The 22700-nt window shown below is 44.2% G+C and overlaps 1 protein-coding gene across 5 annotated transcripts in view; it reads right to left on the bottom strand.

Annotated features, from left to right (window-relative positions):
• Positions 1-22700, bottom strand: part of sept12 (septin 12) — a 53965-nt gene continuing 31265 nt past the window's right edge. For all 5 annotated transcript variants that reach the window (XM_035615635.2, XM_035615639.2, XM_035615636.2 and 2 more), the window contains 9 exons: positions 18116-18514; positions 16621-16749; positions 7053-7134; positions 6425-6562; positions 5375-5492; positions 4798-4893; positions 4232-4328; positions 2695-2746; positions 1-1844 (listed from right to left, as the gene is read on the bottom strand). In XM_035615635.2, the coding sequence (XP_035471528.2) occupies positions 1694-1844; positions 2695-2746; positions 4232-4328; positions 4798-4893; positions 5375-5492; positions 6425-6562; positions 7053-7134; positions 16621-16749; positions 18116-18514 (1262 nt within the window). In that variant the 3' untranslated portion in view covers positions 1-1693. The remainder of the gene's footprint in view (positions 1845-2694; positions 2747-4231; positions 4329-4797; positions 4894-5374; positions 5493-6424; positions 6563-7052; positions 7135-16620; positions 16750-18115; positions 18515-22700) is intronic.

Raw genomic sequence — 22700 nt, forward strand, 5'->3', positions numbered from 1 at the left:
AAGTGGCAAGTATTTAATCATAAATCACGTGTTAACATGGATTACTGTTGACACAGGTTACAGAAAAGAGCTGAAAGTCGAGAGCACAGTAAGACGCAGTATGTGACCTGATGTCACTGTGGACGAAAGGTGTCTGCAGAGACAATCTGACCCGACGACAGGTAGTAAAGCAATGACTTAGAAAAAAACAAACCCAAACAAAGAGATTCTCTGTTCTGAAGTTACTGTACTGCGATGAGCCCACCTGAAGGTCAGTGCAACAATGATGGAGTGTTGAGATATGCAAATGTAAAAAACAAACAAACTGTGTGTACGATGGTGTAGTAAGATCTACTGCGAGATGGTGGGAGGGCATGGTTTCATCTCATGCCCTTCCTACTGACCTCCAGTGGTGGAACTGAAGAAGTAGAGCCCGAGCGATAACACGGACTCACGGCAACTCAAAACTGAAAAAAGATCTAAACGTACCACAGAAACTGGAGGGCAGAACTCACACATCTAGTCCCCCGATCAAAAAGCTGACCAATGACGTCAGCCATTGGTTTGTGAGTGACCATTTTGAAGCCTTGGGTTCAGCATTTTGGACAGTGCCATCTTGTTCAAGCTGTAACTGTTTCTCCATGTATATATAGGGATTTTTCAGTTGTGTTTTCTGTTTTGCGGTCATGTTTTTTTGATTCGTTGTTGTGATTGGCACTTCAGGGCCACCGTGCTGAAGAGCATATAAATGCACTGAACGTATGGACTTAACAGTTCTTGTCGAATGAGCACCCTGTGCACACATTGAACGGGATGAAATACGGACGACATAACAACTGAGTTTATTCTAATATGTGTTACAAATGTTACAAAGCAACTCGGGGAGCAGTCGCTCTCTAAACGCGTCAGAGGTTAACCATTCCAACCGCTTCTCTGTTGTTTTGGCACTTTATAAAGGGAATACATGTTTTTAAAAAAAAGTATCTTAGACACAAGTGTGGGCCTGAAATGTTCAGCACATAAACAGTCTTCAGTTTTATCCATGGAAGTGTGGACATGGAGCCCTGAAAGGAAAAAGTCAGCAGGGTGAATAATACAACAAGACATGTCCTCCAAAAATCCTACACTCTAATCATTTTCTTAATATTTCCTACAGTCAGTTATATCATTAACGCAGCTCACAGTCATAAAAGGCAGCCATCTTTCCATTAAAAGCATCATCATCATCATCATCATCATCATCCAGCTCTCCACAGCATTGAGTTCCTCAGATCATAAACTGAAGTCAGACTGAGCAGGGCAGCATTTGGCACAACAGGTTCTAATGTTCAGATTGGACATGTTTCGGGGAGGAGGGGTTAGTTCACCTGCTCTACATGCTGAGTTTCTCCTCCAGGTCACAATCGACAGTTGAACATGAACATTAATCTGCCCTCCGACAGACACTGGAAAGAGTCTGGTCTGTCCACATACTTTTATATGAATGTTTGCTCTTATCGTGCCATGTTGTACTGCCCGCTTCACCATCCTTCCAGAAAATATATATATGAGCTCACATTCCAAAAATATGTTCATATTTGATGCATTTCCTAAGTCTTGTGTAAGAACAATCCACCAGGATCCAAAAAGGACAAAACAATAATAAAAAAAAAGAATCTCATTTTTTTCTGTAGTAAAATATCAGTCATTCAGCAGTGATGGCGCACAGATCAGATCAGAGGTGGCTATCTGATTCACATCTGTCAGCAGCTCCATTCTCCAGCGGCCCAGGGGACAGTCGCCAGTTGCTCTCGTTGAGCCTTCGGACGCGGTACGTCTCATAGTGGATGTTGTGCGTCACGTCTTTCAGGTCCTGCAGGTGAGACCTGCGCACAAACACAAACGGACGTGATTCACAACTTCATATTTCTTTTGCTGCTTCATCCTATATGGCAACGGCGACAGATGCCGGCGTTGGGATCGTCAGACGAGAACGAAATTGCGGTTTTAAACATGCTTTCAGGAAAGCGGCGTAAAAGAAGAAGGTGGTCTGTTCGTCCTCTGAACGACGACAGACACGTCGGGGGCGGACTCAGTGTCCTGTTGAAAACCTCCCTCATTCTCCCTGAATAACACTGTCTGGCTCCAGCTTTCACTTTGGAACTTCACGGCGGACCTGTTTGAGTTTTGCCTCCAACTCGTCCACATTGCCAATGCGCCGGACGCGCCCGCGAGCGTCACGTTACAAAAAACGAGAGGTGCACGACCTCGTGAAACAGCCTAGATGCTCACTGGACGGACCGATGCGTCAAGCATAAATCCAGCTTAAGTGTCCTGTACCAGAAAAAAAAATAATTGCATTAAATAAATAAAATTCAATCATTACTTGGGAGGACATCTCCTAATGATGACATTTTGGAGCCGACAGATCGTTTCATAATGATCCCAAAGATTTCCAATACTTCTCACGGTGACATAAAGGATCTCTGTGTGCCCAGCGGTCCCTCTCTCTCTCTCTCTCTCTCCACGTCGGTGTCCCGTTTAAACATCCATAAAGTTTCCTCGGCAGTAGTTCAGCAGATACTGCTTACACTGTGTACATGATTGAGCCTCCAGCTGCTGTCTGTCACATCACCCTCATCTTCAACACTTCCACATCGTTCACCGTCCTAACAAAGACTCCTGCGTGTTTTGTGATGAATCCAGTCGCGGCGGCGGCGGCACGGTCACACTCACCTGATGAGCAGGTCTCTCAGGTTGGCGAACTCACAGTGAGCCACGTTTTCAACTGTGGAGGGAGACAAATTTTTGTTGTAGGTTAGAAGTCCACTGATTTGAATAATGATAATAACTGGACCTTGTGTTGGACTCATCATATTTACAGATACAGTGGAGAGTTATGTATCTGTATTCCGTTTACTGAAATCACCATGGTACCAAATAAAGACTAAACCGACCTGAATGTGAGAAATACAGAAATAACCAAAGGTAAATTTCAGTTATGACTCATATTTCTTTAAACTTACATTTATCTGGAATAGACACATTACAGTAAATGAAATAGCTAGGTTTTATTTTATCCTGGTTTTTTTTTCAAGCTTGTTAGTAAGTTAGTTAGAAATTAATCTCGTAGTCCCACTGAGGGTAAATGTCATGAAGACACATTATGTGTCTATGTGCCTTAGGACTTATTTTAATTTAATTCAATTTTAATTTGGTTAGCCCCAAATCACAAAAACATTACATCAAGACTCTTTACATAGTGAGGTCGAGGTCTTAATGATAATCATTCATCATCATCATCCAGTAATCCTCCTTATATTAATGACAGGCTGTTAATAAATGGAACATGTTGAGGTTTATCAGGGCTGCTAACAGACTACGGCCACAACAAGACACTTATTGATGAGAGTTTTCTCTGTATTTCCGCCCCCTGTTCAGGCGATAACTGTGGCAATGTCACCGCAAATGAAACATTTACAAAACAGCGTCCGGAGTGTGTGATATCTTAAACTGCCGTCTGTTTCCCTGTGAACAGTGCCCGTAATGTCACGAGAGAGCCTCTCTCCTCATGCTCCTGTTATGCAGTTTGTTTTCCATCATGTCCTGTCGCTGTGGTTAGTTGTTCTTGAAACACAAGTGAACATTACCGCAGCAGAAACAGATACAACAGCTGTGGCTGTCCACACACTGGATGTTAGTAATACATGGGTGTTGGCATGCAGTGGCGCCGTCAAAGGGGGCCAGTGGCGAGTTGCAGTAGCATATGCATACTATGCTACGTGCTGGTAGAATGCTTCTCTCTGATATTTTACATTGGGTACTGTACTGCTAGGATATATTTTTTTTTTATAGTGGTTAAATAGTATATGTGGGTCTAAGTGTCACAGGTTTGGAGGAGCAGGACCCAAATGAAGGTAAAGGGGAAAAAGGAGTATTTTAATAACTAAGGTAACAAAACAGATTTAAAGGAGAATAAACACAATCCAACTCTCCAAACCTCAAATCCAAAGCCCCAAAATATACTACAACGGAATAATAGAATCCTGAAATTCAGTTACGGCTTTTGGATTTGGTGTGCCAGCCCGGGATCTCCACTGGCCCCATCTGGGGGCACCGCTGTTTTCACGGCAGACATGATATCCAGAAATTGTCCACGACAATAGAGATGAGGTTGCACTACCTCCTTACCACCACCACCTGTCACCATCTGTACACAGTGGCAGTATGTACAGTAAGAAGTTCTACACTGACATGAAAACCAGGGCCTTACCTTCGATGATTCCCCACTTTGTTTTCCGGCCCAGCACCTTGTTTCCATTCACCTGGTGCTCCTTGTCGGTGCCCACCACAGCAAAGGGAATGCTTTCCTGAACACACAACACAAATATCACTCGGTGGGGGGGGGTCCGGGGTATCTCTAATCTCTGCACAGTAAAAATAATGATCTTATGGACCAGTTGCATATAATAATGCTATGGTTACAGTTACAATGTGAGCATTATACCAAGTAAAATAATGACATGGAGATCTTAATTATTATAGCAGATTTTAAAAGCTAAATAAACACACACCCACACACACACACACACACACACACATTCATACTGCACTTCTCTATTATATATTACGCTTCTCTATCATAAATCTCTCTTACACTGCCAGCAAGGACAGTGCTGTACCCCCCGAGCCAATTCAACTTGCGGATTGTAACGGACATTATGATGCTCAACAAACCAAATACCATTACAAATTCAAAAACATTTTTACAAACAACCCGGTTGGATTAGCCCCATGCGTCGGCTACATTTCTATAGTGAAGTTTCACACAGACGTTACCCTGATCCTGTCGTTTATGAGGTGCTCCTCTGGATCTTCGTCGTACTCTTTCTGGGGGTAGACTTGAATCCCATTGGAAGCCAAGTCTTGCCTTATCTGACAAAAGGTCAAAGGGGTTAAACACAGGTCAAACGGGGCCTGACGGCCGAGCAGTGCTCTGACAGTTTGATGTTTCCGTGTGTGTGGTGGACTGTCCACTGTTTCCCTTCAAGAGATGACACAGGTACACAATAACCTAGAAACTAATAACAAAATAGGTTATTACTGTAGGTTATTGTGTCAAGACGGCCAATCCCTCCGACTTCCTCTTCAGCATGTATTATTCTTGAAATACATAGCGGTGCACTCTATTTTAGATACTGCGGGCCATTTATGACACAATAGAAGCATCACTATTAACATAGAATGATGTGATTTCATTCAAACCTTTTCTTGTAATTATTCTCATTATTATAATTAATAACAAGGTGAATTTAAAATAGTGTCTCTGGCTGCAGAGCCATGGCTCTGTGCCGCTCTGCAGAATGGCTTGGCCACACACACACACACATCGTGTTCCATCATCCCGTTCCCTCACCCTCTCTTTGAACTCCTGTCTCTCGTCGATGGTGAGCGTGTCGGCCTTGGCGATGACGGGCACGATGCTCACTATCTTCCCCAGCCTCTTCATAAACTCAATGTCGATGGGGCGTAACCTGGAGACAGACACATTCCGGTCAGTCTGGATGAGGATGCAAGTGTCTGGCATTGGAACGTAACAATGTGTAAAGCCGGTGATACGTAGCCAACACTTTGTTAGGAGGATACATACTGTACATAGTTTTCATGGTATTCCTCTCCTTATACTTTATGGAGCACTGGGAGCACCTGCCATGACCATGGTCCTTCTACTGGGACATTAGTCCCCAATCCAGCCAAGATGTTCAATGGTTGCATTTGAAAATCATTGAAAAAACTCAAACCCAAGGGTTTTGTGTAGAAATGTTATATTCATTCAAACTGTATCCACTAGCCTCTGAAGCAGAGAGAAACATTATTAAAACATTTGATAGCTTACTGTTAATTAAATTTGAAGAAAAAAAAATTGGGCAGAGACAATTATTTATAATATTCCCTCAAGGTTAAAGCTCTTAAATGCTTTTGTTTCATGTCTCTATCTGCTTCAGAGGCTGAGAAGTAAAGGTTTTAGTGATGCTGTCTTTACCTCCTCTCAACCTGACATCCCACTGCCTCCTGGGAGGTTATGTTGTCTGTTTGTTTTATTGTCAATGGGTTTATGCAGTACTACAGACCGGATTCCCACAAAACTTGGTGGAGGGACTGGACATGGGCCAAGACAGAACTCTTTAAAATGTGGTGCGGATTTGGACAAAGGAGCAGACCTTTTGACTTTCTTTAACACTGCAAGATTTACCAGGGAATAATGTATGGATCTTCATAATAAAAATGATGCGTTTTTAAGGGACTGACATGGTTTTTGTGCAACGTGGTGCGGTTCACAATAGAAATCCAGATCTTTCTGGTCTGCTGAGTGACATTCGGTTGACATCCAACCCGGTTTGAGAGTGAAATATGGGACTGAGTCTATAAAGTGCAACAGTCTGCTCAGCAGTGAATGAGTACTGACCTGTGTCCGGTGGCTGGGAGGAAGTAGACGCAGCAGTGGACTCTGCTGTCAGGTATCCTCTTCTTGCGGTTGACGTGCAGCTCCTCTCTCAGGTATTTCTCATACTGCTCGGTGACGTACTTCACTATGGGCTCCCAGCTGAGAAGAGGAGCGGTAGAGAGGAGTCAGTGAGCGATTGGAATATTCCGTTCCCTTCTTATCATCTACAACTCCGAAGAAAGGGCCAAACCAACAAGGGAATGCCTTTTCAGTGTGTGGCTGCTGGGACTTGAACTGTGAAGCTACTGTACCCACCAGCCATCACAACTCCCAGGAGGCAGTGGGGTCATATGTGCCCAGGCGTTTCACTCACAGTATGCACAGTGTTCAAAACAAGGGAGAATATGTCGGATGAAACAAAACATAAATGTCCAAATAAGTGAGTGTGCGTGTTCATTGTCATTGTCATGCTGACAGTCAGAATATAGAATATCTCTATGTGAAACTTTTAGGTCTATCTCGTTAACATTGCTCTAAAACACAAAACAAACCAGGAGTTTATAAAGTTAATGATTGTTAGAATTATTCACAAATACTATATTACCTCCACGTATCTGTACTTCACTGTGTCCAACCTCCTGCAACTCACCAGTTTTCATTGTTGATCTGGTCTCCGAATCCTGGAGTGTCGATCACCGTCAGCTTCATTTTCACCCCCTTCTCCTCGATCACTGGACAGAGGAGCACAGGGGGGGGGGGGCTGTATTACTGTATGAATGATGTTCTGATTTCAGCTGCTTTTCAATGAATACGAAACGTGGATTTTCATGGTCAGAGAACTGACTTCACAACAAGAGTCACAGGGCGGCTGTGGCTCAGGGGATGGAGCAGGTCATCCACTAACCAGAAGCCCGGTGGTTCGATCCCTGATCCCTGAGGGCTGAGCTGCATCACGTGTACAATAGAATCGCTGTATGAATGGGTGAACGTTACGTGAGCGGTCGATAAGACTAGTAAAGTGCTACATAAATCTGGCCATTATGACAAAAGTCATTTTATCAGAAATTGGTTTTACAGAAAACAGCAACTGATGTTACAGCAACATCAATGCAGCAACTATGACTTGTCAATGGTAGCCAACAATGGGCGAGAGGTGGGGTACAACCTGAACAGTCCATCACTGTCCAGGTGATGGAGCCAGGATGAGCCAGGATGGTAGAGCCAGGATGGTAATGCATAAAGTGTTTCCATACCAGGGTGCATTTGTGATTTAAGCTGAGCATCAGTGTTGGGTTCAGAGTTGGGAATGGTGCAAAGGTAGTGACTTAGAAGAGTTTTCATCTGAGTGTGGTCTAAAGATGAGGTGAGGATTGTCCATGTGAACAGCAAGCACAGTAAGAAGGACATGAGCGCACTTGTATGAAGATGAGACCAAAGTGGGCTGTGTTGGTGTGAGTGGTGCTCTCACGTGTGTGGCCCTGTGTGAATCTGTGAGGAAACTTAGCAGAGAAGCAAAGACTATCATTTCCAGGCCATTGCCATTTGTTGAGTAAGCTCACAAGAATCCCCTCTGAGCTGCAGCGTGAGCACAAACATCTGGAACCCGGTCATTAAGATTCTCTCTAACCTGCAATAAAGTCCTTTCCGTGTGGGTCTGGACCAGTCAACCAGTCTGAAGAACAGCTCAGGAACTGGTTTCACTGGTTCACACACCACCTTCGACAAAGGCGCGTGATCTAACTCGAAAAACACTTCCTGTTAACACACACTCCTGATGGCTGAAGAGTTGGTTCAGCTTTCATTTGTTCATATTTGTGGCTTTGGAACTAAATTGGCCTTCAGTTGATACTATACATCAGTGGTTCTCAATCTTTTTACATCCTGTACCCCCTCAGAAAATATCCGGCTCTGCAAGTACCAACATCATGACCCATGTAAAAAATACAGAATTAGTAGAATAAGGTCACCCTATTCACCCTAATCACACTGTGCAAAGAGTAGCACTAGAACTGGCACTTAAACTATGGTGAGATATTTGTGCCCCATTTGTGTAGCAATGGGAGATTTTGAGCACATCTTCTTTTTCATCTTATTTTCCTGGGCCCAAAATCTCCCATTACTCCTTCACAAAAGAACAATAACAATTAACAAATAACAACTGTATGTCAATATCATATTTCATTCAAACACATACACACACACACACACACACACACACACACACACACACACACACATACAAAGGGCGGCAGCAAGTGAGAACATTGACAATTAACTAACAAGATGAAACTTATCTTCTCTCTCTCTCTCACACACACACACATACACACACACACACACACACACACACACTACTGAGAAGGGTGTGCCTGCCTCTGTGATCCAGATCAACGATAAGGGAAAATGAACGGTGCACTTTATTTGAACACTGCGGCCACATACACAGACTCATCAGGTGTCTCTCCCTTCTCACGGCGCAGCGGCAACCTTCCTCAAAGGTACAAGATAGAAGTTAACGTTGGCCACCGGCTCCATGCTGCTGCTGGCTGTTGTTTACTACACTCTTCTTCTTTGTTTTTATGGCGCACAGCGCACCTCTTTACTGCCACCTATTTCCACCGTGCACCGCACCTGATGCCGATCGTCAGACCCCGGTCTGCTGCTGTGTGAAGTGGCCAAATGCCGATAAAACGCGGCCCGCGTACCCCTACAGAGAGCCCACGTACCACCAGGGGTACGCGTACCACAGTTTGAGAACCACTGCTATACATGATGTTGGTGGAGTATGAATGAGAACAGAGTTAATGGATTTTGGTCAATTTAGTTTGAAAGCAGTGGAACATGATTGAGAGTTTGGTCCAAAGGGAATCTGTTCACTGAAAGTGTGAAGAGTTTTGACAATGTGACTCCAGGTTTGACCCATGCATGTTAGCAATCCATACAAAACTGGATCATTCACATCTGTTTAGTTGGATATGACATTTCCCAGCAAATTGTGGCATGAAATAGCAAATCCACCTGAATGTGAAGAATCATGGCTAAATATCATTCCACCCCCCAATGGTTTTGAACAGAACTTCAATGAGTTTCTTGTAGAAAGGTAATACGGGTTTTGTTTGTCCCTTCCAGAGATCTTGTTTTGTAGACCTCAAAAGAACATAGAATCAAAAGAACATTCATGTGACAACAAGAACATTCATGTGACATGTATAATACTGGAGAAGGGCAGGTACTGATGAAACCCCTGGGACCCTTTTTGAAAAGACTTCCTCTGTCTTCGGCCACAGTGCATCACACCGCTCCCCATCAGCTTTGAGCGAATCTTCAGTGAACTGAATTGTGTAATCCTTACATGCACTGTGGTTGTGTTGGAAGCTCGCCAGTGTGTCTCTGATCAATCCTCAGGATGATCTGTCGACGTTTGCCTTGAAGGCAAGAGGGAGTTATTTCCTTCATAAAGATCTTTAGTCCACAATGTCTTCCATTTGACCTGTCCACTGTGGTGCACGATTATCCTCTCTCTGGCGTTCACTCCCTTATTATCTTTCACACCATGGATGCCATGGATACCTAACTCCATACCAGCTCCTGGTAACTGTTCTGACATTGTCATAATGCCATGTCATAATGATATCGTCATTCTACCATAAGAGGACAAATGATTGGTTAATCAACATAAGCTGTAGGCTGTGTCTCTAATGTTATTGTGTAACTACACTACATGATCTAATTCTCTGACTCCATAGTGATGTTATGATGACATCATTCCTACCATATGATTCTATCCTTGTTAGGACATTGGATCGACTTCCATTCATTGTGTGCAGTTAACCCTAACTGACAAGCTGTCCCCTGAAACCTGTTGCCAAAGGTTTACAACGGAGACACAGAGACTCTCACTGGCGTTACAGTCGCTGGAGGGTTACAGTTGTGCAACTGCATTTCCCAAGAATTTACAGGCATTGAAGGAGCCAGTCACCGCAGATGTCTGACTCCAGTTTGAGGCTTCAGGGAAGTGACACCAAATGCCTCTCAGTTTGTCCCTGAGGCCGGGGAGGTGGACGTAAAAACCCTCTGTTAAGAGTGAGACTGCTGAATGGAACAACGGGCACAGGTGATCGTCTCCACTGAGGAGTGAATGAGAGTAAACGTATGCTGCAGCAGAATATACAGTATAGTGCCGGGTTACGTTTTAGAGTCAAAAACAGATTGGAGATCCAGGTTCACTGTGACAGTCTCGTCATGCGGAGACCAGCCCCACTTCCTCTTGTCCTCATCACACCACCTTCACTTCCCAAACAGACATCTGTCGCTTCTGAACAACAAATCTGAACCAATGTCCAGAACTTGTACAAAGCTTATATCACAATTTAACACATCGGCTCACCAGGAGATTTTTTTAATAAGCTTTTTAATTACACAATTTGAATGACCTTTCTTCTGTTTGTACACTTTCTCACTGCATTGCTGTCTGTATTACCTAATGCAACATCTGCCTCCTTTGGTTTCAGGCATCACATAATCAAACACACGTGGACCTGACCCGAGCTCGACCGACTGATCGCTTGGTCGCCTTGCACAGACACATTGGTGTTGGGGTTTATGTTTACTGATGTGCGCTGATATGAAAACTTTTCTTTCACAGAATTAACAATGCAGAAAAATGTCTTCATGTTTTACATTTTCATAATTTATAGTTACTTCAAATAAAGTTTGATGGATCATGTTGGTCGGGGCTCGACACTGAACAGAGACGCTTTCAGACATGAACTTTGGACAACATCTGCAGAACTGCGTCCGGCTATATGTGCTGTTCACATATGACGAACGCAGCAGGAGATTGTTCACAACTGCAGATCATCTCAAGAGCATTCTGTGGTGTCAACACACCCACTCGCTCGCTGTGAATTCTCAGGACACTTGACCAGAGGGCGGGCAGGAGAATGTCTGGAGCAACATCTTGGGATATTTGCATTCTCACATACAGCTCAGTGTGTTCATGACAGTGTCCTGACCTCAGTGCATGACTGAAATTATGTTATATTTATGTCTCTCTCCTGAGAGAGCACCTTGAGGAATGGAGCACAGGAAAATATATTTTGCAAACTCAAAATTATATTTGGAAGAGAAACGATAGGCAAGTACAAAAAGATTTTGTCTGAGCGAATACAAATCAATTCTGTGGTCAATAAATGTATTGGCATGTTTACCATAATCCATATTAACGTGCAACAATAACCTCTCTCACGCAGTTTTCGTCATATCCACTCACACACACACTCAGACACCACAGATTGTCTCCATATTCTCCTTCTCCACCTTTACACTGTTGCTCGCTCAAGTTTGCCTGCACACACGCTCAACCTGCCACTGTCACAAAATCAACCAATCAGAGAATGCCAATCCTGATTGGCCGTTGGGTGTCCAATTACAATGTTTCCACAAGAAGACGAAGAGACGGATTTGGGGAACCGCAGCCCAGGTATCTAGCCACTGAACATGACAGAATCAAATACTGACAACAGCTACAGTATGTTAATATGAGAAAGTAATATGAGAAATATTCAAGAGTGACTCCAGCCAGTATCACAAAGATCTTGTTGGGTTGTCAGGGGTGTTCAGTAATAAAACAGAAGGTTTTATACAACAGGGATCAGAAGGTGTTGTCTGTTTCAATAACGTTGCAAAACCATTTGCTTCAGAATTAAAAAATTATCTGTGTCCATGTGAATTTTAGCTTGAAAATGGTCATGGTGTTAATATTAAACTTCTTTAAACTAAAATGTGTTAACCCTCAGGCGTTACTTTTCTACCCTCTTAAGTCATTAAGGACACAAATGTCCACTTCCAAAAAACTGCTATAAAAACTTTACAGATTAATATTTTATTCTACTTTTTTCTGCATAAATCTCTTAAACAACTTCAGCACTGCTCAAAACTACCAAACATCCAATCATTTTGAGGATTTTAACCCTTTAAATGCCAGTTTGATTACTTGATGTCAAAAAAACACAAAAATTTAGTTATTTTCTATTAAACAAATGTCTTGAATATGACAAAGATTATCCAAAATATTGACTTGTATGCATGATTGGTTTTTGTGTAGCATCAGATTTAAAATTGACTACCCTCTTACATCATTAAGGACAAAAATGTCCACTTCCAAAAACTGCTATAAAAATAGTACAGATTAATATTTTTTTCAGGAGTCCAATGTACGCTCTCACATCGGTGCCATCGACATCACTCCAGTTTCGCACTACAAGTCTTCCATTCAGGTTTATCATGTTGATAACAATGTCGATGATCTCTGGAGTCAATAATAAATCAAAAGAGGTTTCCATGTTGCAAATCCTGGTGATGGTGTACCATGTCGGCCCCGGAATCAAACCTCTGGCAACAGGAACATAGTGGGTAGTCTCTGCATTAGCAGGAAAACAGACTTGCCCACTTTTTGAAGTCCATTCTTTTGCAAGATCCATTGTGTCCTCTCTATTTTCAGTGGAAAGGTCACGAGAGAAAGAAGAGGAAGCAGAATGGTCTGACTCCACAACAAAGTCCACATCTGACTCTCCATCTGAGGATGTGGATGTTTCACTTTCCTGCATCTCTCTGGGAGTTACAACCCGCATGATTTCATCCGAAGCCTCTTCCACAGAGAAGCGCCTCTTGGTCTTGCTCCTTGGTTGTCACAGCAATGAAATGACCAGACAGCAGGAAGAGAAGGGGGCCCCATGTTTTTATTTATTTGAAAGAGTGTATGTTTGGCTTTGTTTGACAGAATACTTAAGTTACTTTATCAGACATTACAAGTTCTACAATATGGTCGAGCTAAGGTCAATCTGTCTACTTCAAAGCCACATGAAACAGCAAACACACACACACACACACACACACACACTCACAACACAAGCACAAAAACTAATGAAATGTATTCATAGGCCTATAATGGGGAAATGGCTGATTTAAGTGTTGAACAGTAAAAATGACAAATTTTACTATTTTTCTAAAAAATTAAAACCTAACATTACAGAATGCATGATTATATTTTGTAATGGCTATGAGATTAAAACATGTGGTTTTAATGGGACTTAATGGGACATTTTTGTCCGCAAATGACTTTAAATCTGATGCTACACAAAAACTAATAATGCATCAAATCCAATATTTTGGCTAATCTTTGACATATCCAAGACTGATTTAAAAAATTATCCCCCAGCCACCCAACATTTGCTATATGGAAAATAACTCATTTTTTGGGTGTTTTTTCATAAAAAATATTAGCATCATGTAATCATACTGGCATTTAAAGGGTTAAAATCCTAATAATTATTCAATATTTGATAGTTTTGATCCGGACTGACATTGATCAAAAGATTTAACCCCAAAAAGCAGAGAAAACATATTAATCTGTACTATTTTTAGAGCAGTTTTTTGGAAGTGGACATTTTTGTCCTTAATGACTTAAGAGGGTAGTCAATTTTTTTCACAGTGTTCTATTGATATATCAGAAAAGAGAAAGACTTTGTTACAAAAAATTGTGCCATATGCACTATTACAGCCAAAATGATGGCCAGATCAAGAGGGAACATTTGCCCAAATGGACAAAAATGTCCATAGTGATGCATGAGGGTTAATGTCCATGTAGCATCAGAAGCAATGTATGTCCTACAGAAGATACTATCCCTAAGAGAGCAATACATCACAATATGGTTAATAGAATTATTAAGGCACGTGATATGTTACTGTCATGACAACAAGCAGAGAAAAGAAAGTCTTTACCGTGCTGCGGACAGAGAACAGGGACATAAACAGAATAAACCAGACTCCATGTTTGAAGCCCATATTTGATATTCATGGTACACTGTCTCCTATGAAGCCATAAAGGGACATATCATCCACATACCTCAGTCTCTGGGATCGTAACTCATTCCCTCGGTGTGTGACAGTGTGTGTTTGAATAAGACACTGGGCCTCATGCAAGAACCGTTTGTACGGACACATTTGTTCTTGAATACACGTGATTCAGGAGAACTTCCCGCATTCACCAATTTTCTCTTACGGAAGCCTGTGATAATTCAGAAATGGCCTGTTCGTACGAACTAGCTAAACAAACAGATGTGAGAGAAATTTGGAATAAGAATACAAGAAGGTTTTTGTATGAGGCCCATTGTCTTGGTGCTCAGCTCAAAGCTGCATCTGATCAGTCCCCTCTCCGCTGGCCTCTGTGTGTGTGTGTGTGTGTGTGTGTGTGTGTGTGTGTGTGTGTGTGTGTGTGTGTGTGTGTGAGTGTGTGTGTGTGCATGTATCATAAGAACTAATGGGTGGATTGATCATTGGTTTATGTCCCTCCGGATGAATTGTTATCACTTTTACAGTCACCATTATTTGTGGTCTGATCACACTGAACAACCCTACAGTCATATATCATTCCTGTAATTACCAGTTATTATTATTCATTATTCGAGCTTAACATAGAGATGAGCTCTCAGCACCTCCACCTCTCAGACACATAACCTCTGTTTTTTCTCATCTGCCGTCGTTTGACAGACGACTTCTTTCTCAAGTTCACACTTAATGTGGCCTGCTGCTTCACTGTGAGGACCCAAGCCTCGCCGTGAGGACCTGGCATTGAGGACCCGAGCCTCACCGTGAGGACCCGAGCCTCGCCGCGAGGACCTGGCATTGAGGACCCGAGCCTCACCGTGAGGACCCGAGCCTCGCCGTGAGGACCCGAGCCTCTCCGTGAGGACCTGGCATTGAGGACCCGAACCTCACTGTGAGGACCCGAGCCTGGCATTGAGGACCTGGCATTGAGGACCCGAGCCTCACCGTGAGGACCCGAGCCTCGCCGTGAGGACCTGGCATTGAGGACCCGAGCCTCACCGTGAGGACCTGAGTCTGGCATTGAGGACCTGAGCCTCGCCGTGAGGACCCGAGTCTGGCATTGAGGACCCGAGCCTCGCCGTGAGGACCCGAGCCTGGCAGTCAGGACCCGAGCCTCGCAGTGAGGACCCGAGACTCGCTGTAACCTCTCCATGCCTCGTCTCTTTTCTTTTCCACTGTTGATGTACATTTCTGGCAGCGATTGCTGTTTGGCCAACGGTTGTCAGCTCATTCAGCTCTTGGGAGAACTGTTCTCCAGTCTCGTTCTATACAAGCGCTGGCCCTCTCCCTACCTGATCCTAACCCGACCCCTCTCCCTACCTGACCCTAACCCGACCTGACCCTAACCCGATCCCTCTCCCGACCTGACCCTAACCCGACCCCTCTCCCTACCTGACCCTAACCCGACCCCTCTCCCTACCCGACCTGACCCTAACCCTCTCCCGACCTGACCCTAACACGACCCCTCTCCTTACCTGACCCTAACCCGACCCCTCTCCCTACCTGACCCTAACCCGACCCCTCTCCCTACCCAACCTGACCCTAACCCGACCCCTCTCCCGACCTGACCCTAACCCGACTCCTCTCCTTACCTGACCCTAACTTGAACCCTCTCCCTACCTGACCTTAACCCGAACCCTCTCCCTACCTGACCCTAACACCTGACCCTACCCCGACCCCTCTCCTTACCTGACCCTAACCCGACCCCTCTCCTTACCTGACCCTAACCCGACCTGACCCTAACCCGATCCCTCTCCCGACCTGACCCTAACCCGACCCCTCTCCCTACCTGACCCTAACCCGACCCCTCTCCCTACCCGACCTGACCCTAACCCTCTCCCGACCTGACCCTAACACGACCCCTCTCCTTACCTGACCCTAACCCGACCCCTCTCCCTACCTGACCCTAACCCGACCCCTCTCCCTACCCAACCTGACCCTAACCCGACCCCTCTCCCGACCTGACCCTAACTCGACTCCTCTCCTTACCTGACCCTAACCTGAACCCTCTCCCTACCTGACCTTAACCCGAACCCTCTCCCTACCTGACCCTAACACCTGACCCTACCCCGACCCCTCTCCTTACCTGACCCTAACCCGACCCCTCTCCTTACCTGACCCTAACCCGAACCCTCTCCCTACCTGACCTTAACCCGAACCCTCTCCCTACCTGACCCTAACACCTGACCCTAACCCGACCCCTCTCCTTACCTGACCCTGACCCAAACCCTGACCCTAACAGGTCTCTAAGATCTCTCATTTCTTGACTGTGGCCCAAAGCTTTTATTGTGTGTGTGTGTGTGTGTGTGCGCGCGCGCGTGTGGACTCACCATGGCTGACTGAATGCAGTCTGACTGTTTTGGAGATCTCCTCTGCGTAGTTGGGCATGCAGGACTTCCGGCTGACTTTCGACTTGAACAGCGTGTTGACGAGTGTGGACTTCCCCAGACCACTCTGACCTGCAGACACACAGAGGGGACGCTTTTACCTCCGGCTGTGTTGGAGTGTGCAGAACAAGCTGCCAGCACCATTGAACTATAGTGTTAATGATGTGTTAGCAACTGAAGCCTGCTCATAGCTTGTGATATGATCTCAATGTGAAATAAACACGTACATCATTTCTGTTTGCTAAGTGCAAATGTAGCATGAGGCAGCGATGCACTTCCTGTGCATGGTCTGTCAGAAATTAAAACAATACAGACTGAGTCTATTCCTTGGTTTTCGATGAACTCATAATCGTGAAAACTGTGTGAATTACCAAGTTTTCTGCATTTATTTGTCGGATTCATTTGAGTTAGTGTGAACAAACACAATGTGCATGAGCTGCTGTCGCACAAACCAAATCAATCCAAGCGTTTGTGCCTTCAGTCGTTAAACATTCACAATGTTGGAGGAGCAAGTAAGTGTGAAGATAACTGGCTATACATGGCTTTCATGTTCACATATTCTAAGTTATTGTAAGTAAATAATTAGCATGCTTTAACTTAATTATTAAGGCTAACCTTCCCTTTTCTGCCAATAGCAGTGGCTCCATTATGTCTCTGTGTGTGGCAGGAAAGAGCAAAACCACTTCTCCATCACACAATTACACTTCCTCTTTCAATATGACACACACACACACACACACACAAACACACACACACAGCAGTTTGAATGTAGATTTTTACTTTTCAGTTTGATCTTCTCAGTGAAGAGTGAAATATAAAGAAAAGAAATACCATTGGTCAGACTGAAAGCTTGCCACAGTGGAGAGCTTTCGCTAAGTGGCTCAGAAGAGACTGACCTCACTGAAGAGCTCTGTGATTGGCCGAAAGCACAGCAGGATGGCTGGTTTGAATTGGTGAAAGAAAATCTCAGCTCACACACACACACACACACACACACACACTCACACACACACACACACACACACACACACACACACAGGGGAGGGCAGGGGAATGGGGTGAAAAGTAGCACTCACACAGTCCCAGTCTCCCCTATATTTCTGAGTTATGGTGGTAGATAATAGTCAGGCGTGTCTGTGCAGCAAATCAAGACGTCATAGTGAAATTGATCTTTGAGGACACAACATGTCATCTCTTCATCATTTTATCCAATTAGACATTTGTCTGAAAACCTGTCATGATGACGGTTTGAGATGAGATGAGATGTATTGTCCCTCTGACATGTCTAATGTTTGTTCTCTTGTGTGCTTCCAGGTTGCCTGTGTGTTGATTATATATATGCTACAAACATACATTTTTTAACCAAACTGGAGACTATGTTTAAGGTTTACTATTATTAGTTGCTATTTGTGTTTGTACTCATGTGGGTAAAACTCACCAACCACCATGATGTTGAACTCGAAACCCGCCTTCATGGTCTTGCGCCTCATCTGGTCCAGTACCGCTTCAATGCCAACGTAGCCAAACAGGTCCGTGCCCCGGATGAAGCTCATCTGCTGGCCTGGCAGCGACTGGCACAGCTGCAGCTCCATCTCCAGCTCTTTCTTCATCTCGCCTTCCTCCATTCCCTTCTCCTTCCTCTTCTCCTCCTTCTTCACTGGACAAAACTCCACGCAGTGCTCCTCTTTTTCACTCGTGGAATTCTGGGTATTCGTGCTGGCAAGTTGCGCTTCACTCTTGCCCTCATCTTTTTGCTCTTGTCCCATTATGCCTCTCTCCTTCTCCTCTCGCTCCTCCATTGGGGTGAGGGGTTCTGTCTCGAGCTCTCCAGCAGTGTCTGTGGGCAAAGACAGAGAATGATCAGAGTTGAGTTCAGAAATGCTGTCATTTCCACTGATTTGATACTATTTGTTAATCAATAAGCATTTGTTCCCCTATATAATAATTTTCGTTTGGTTGGTATACCATCGTGCCTGTGAGACCACACTGCATAGCAATGTTCTGGGACCACAGACAAACTGCCGTTTGTCAAGAAGCTCAGCAGATCTCTGACTTCAAGTCAGAGTTTCAATGAGGGAGAATATATAGGTGCAGCTCGCTAAGCAAGTAATTCAATTCAAAAAGTGTAACTTTCATCTATTCTAGATCCATTACACCGACAGTGAAACATGTCAAGCCTTTTCTTGTTTTAATTTTAGATGATTATGTCTTACATCACATGAAAATTAAAAAAAAAAAAAAATCCCAAGATCAATCGAAAAGGGATTTACAATACAGAAATATCCAACATCTGAAAAGAATGTTAATCTAAGCACTCGATCAGCCTGTTGCATTGCCGAGGGGTTGTTGAAGCCCAGGTTGATGTGATAGCGGCCTTTCTCATCTCCCTCTTGACAACAGCCCATGTTTTTCTCTATGGGGCTCAGGCTGGACAGTCCAGCACCGTAACATCATGGTCAGCAAACCGGTCAGTAGTAGTTGTGGCTCTGTGGGCAGGTGCCAGGTCCTGCTGGAAAAGGAAATCAGCCTCTCCATAAAGCCGGTCGGCAGACAGAAGCAGGAACTCTAAAACCTCCTGGTCGACGACTGCGTAGAACACAGTGGACCAACACCAGCAGGTCCTGCAAATCATCTCCCACTGGACTTCAGGCAACTTGATTCTATGACGCTGTTCCTCCAGACGCTGGGACCTTGATTTCCAAATGAAATACAAAATGTGCTTTCTTCTGAAAAGAGGATTTTGGTCGCCCACTTCCTGAAGACGTCTGTGTGTGGTGGCTGTTGATGCTCTGTCTCCAGCCTCAGTCCTCGTGAAGCTCTCCCATGTTCTGGAACCTGCTTTACGTGACGATCTTCTCAAGGCTGCGGTCGTCCCTGTTGCTCGTGCGTCTTTTCCTACCACACTTTCCAATATGTTTCTAGACAGGACTCTGTGAACAGCCAACCCTTTCAGGGATGACCTAGTGAAGCTCACGCCTTCCTGTGGAAGGTGTTGATGACTGTCTCCTGGACTGTCAACTGTCCATTCCGCATGCTCCCCCAAGATTGTTGGTAGCTTATACTGATTTTTACATCACAGTTTTTTTAAACTGATTTAACCTTCACCCTTAACCTTTTCACAATATTCAAATTATTTGAGCTGCAGCTATTCATGAGCAGTGGTTACATGTGTATAGGATAGACACACACACACACACACACACACACACACACACACACACACACACACACTCGTCACTTGGACTTAGCTGAGCTATATGTGACAGAGTCTATCCCTACTCTCATCTGCACCAGGTTGTGTGGGTAGTCCTGTCTGTGCTTTAAGAGGATTGATGGCACTGACAATCCCCATGAGAACTCAGGGCTGTGTGTGTCTGTGTGTGTGTGTGTGTGTGTGTGTGTGTGTGTGTGTGTGTGTGTGTGTGTGTGTGTGTGTGTGTGCGCGCACTTTACTCATAAAATGCACACACAAACATTTCTCAGTTATGCTGGTTTCAGATGACTGTGTCATAATTGTACACACACACACACACACACACTCACACGCTGATGGTAAGTGTTAGTCCACATAATTTAATCAGCTATAAATATCCAACTGTTCAACCATTGGAACAGAACTAATCCTCACGAGTCATGGCTGCGAAGGACTGAGCAAGAGACACAGACAACTCAGTTTCACTCTCTGTTTTACTGTTAAAAGATGTTTGGTCCATTAAATGTCATAAAATTGTGAAAAATGCCTATCGTGTTTCTCAAAACCACAAAATGTTTTTTTGTTTTGTCCACATACCAAATATATTAAGTTTACTGTCACAGAGGAGCAATGAAAAAAGAATGTATTCACATTTAAGAAGCTGAAATCAGAGAATCTTGCCTGAAAAACTACTTGAACTGATAATAGTTGGCGATTCATTTAGTAATCGATTACTGATCGATTGATCGATTAACTGTTGCAGCTCTAGTTTTCATCACTGGGTTGCATCGTAGTTGTCTGTCTTTAGACTGAAGTGCAACAGTTAAAGGAGGACTGTACATATTTCCTTGTCACGCTCTGGAGAACCTTGAAAAAGTCTAATGAAAATACCTCCAGCTGTCAGTGAGCCTATACCTCTGCTCACATTACTGAACAGAAAAGCTGCTTTACAAACTACAAGCAGCAATTTGAATTTGGCAATTCAGTGTCATCTAAAAATAAGCAGTTGGTTGATCCAGTTTTTTGGGAGCTTGACTGATACAAGGCATTAAAAGTCAGGTTATCAAAACCTCCGCCTGATTTGTCATTTTGCTTCACACCTGCATTTCAACAATTTCTGATCAACACATTGTCTATGGTGCATTTCCAGAACTTCAATTGACAACATGTTGCTATCTACAGTAGTGTACCCTCCTGTGGAATGAGATCAGTGGATGGTGTGATCAATACTCATGGTTTTTATGTTTTTAGTGTAATAGACAGTAATGTTCATGTCTAACCCCCTCAGTCCCCATTTAAAACAATGACTGAAAGCCTCACTGCGGACAAACCGTCAGGAGTGAGAGTAACAAAGAGGATGAACCCCTTCGCCTCACTTCCCTGCTCTACAGACAAATACACACAGACGTCTGTTGGACCACATTACCATTGTGTCTGTGTAGACAGCACAACCACCCCAGTTCTCACTGGTTGTATCGAGCAACACATGCTGCAGCACCACAGACACCGCACAGCAATGTACTGTGACATGAAGGAGTTATATCATGTCACTCCTGCCTCACGCTGTGGATCTACAGATGAACCAATGACGGAGCTTCAGACGCGTTGTCTGTATGCTGATCCAGGCTTACCAGCCTGTCCTGACTCATCGAAGTCTTCTGTTTTTAAATGAGGTATACTTCAGTATCACCTCAGTCATTGCCTTGAAACTAGTTTGTACAATGTGACAAAGTGTCCGAACCGTACACACAGTGAATCACTTCTCTGAGTGTGTGAGATTGTTAGACTGAAGCCGGCAATGACCATGAACCATGACAACAAACAGCTGAATTCCCCTGAGGCTTTTACTCCTCAGCCTGAGTCGTAAGTCAGCCTGAACGTACTGCACAGTGAGTCCGAACGAGCGACAGTATGTGTGGAGCACGGCAGTAAACCGACATCCAAACTCTTTGCTTTGCCTTGTTTTTCACACGGTCTGCTTTGCTGAAACAGTTTGGTGCTTCTTCTCAAGAGGAGATCGACTGGCTCTCGACTAGTTATCGCTCTCACTGCGTCAGAGAACACTCAAGCGGGGACTTGATCCAAAAAATTATCCGATCCTTCACTCAAAAGCCACGGATCGATCTGGACCTGCGAGTTTTTGTGATTCGTTGCACCCCTAACAAAGATGCTCAGCAGGGCTGCACCTCGTCGTCGGTCTGTCTATGTAGTGTCTCTTTTGTATGTCTATGACGGTGAAAACATGAGCAGCCCATCGCGGCTCCAGCCTTTGAGTCCATATATGTGAACAGGCCGCTAGAGTCAAGCATTTCTGAGTGAGGCACTGACTATAGGAAAGTTGGGGTTGTGATGTGGCTAAAAACAAACAGTGGACAGTACAACAAAGTCCAGACAGGATTGCAGGAGTGAAACTAGACTCAGCGACAGACAGAGAGATTTCTCTATGGTCCTCGGCACAGACATGAGTTCAGACTGTCTGTCGCAGGTTGGTGCAGTTGCCTCCTGCTGTGGGGCTGTAGTGGAAAGGATTGTGTGGCTACAGCAGACCAACCTGTGCCCATGGAAAAACCCTGAGGCAGCATCAAACAGACAAGTTGGAAACAAACCAACACTTCATCCATATTATCTAAACCTTTCTTTGGAGGTCAAAGTGAAAAGCAAGAGCAACTACAGTAAGTACAGCAGGTGAAGTGTTTCTGTGTAATAATCTTACTTTTGACCTTAACTTTCTCTTCCAAATAACTTTGGTTACCCCAGTTTGTTCCCAACCTGTCTGATCACATGACCCCCCCTGGTTTTTGACTCGTCTGAAGATTCAAGATTTAATAAC

The sequence above is a fragment of the Scophthalmus maximus genome, chromosome 17 (assembly GCF_022379125.1).
Source record: "Scophthalmus maximus strain ysfricsl-2021 chromosome 17, ASM2237912v1, whole genome shotgun sequence".
Classification (NCBI taxonomy): Eukaryota; Metazoa; Chordata; class Actinopteri; order Pleuronectiformes; family Scophthalmidae; genus Scophthalmus; species Scophthalmus maximus.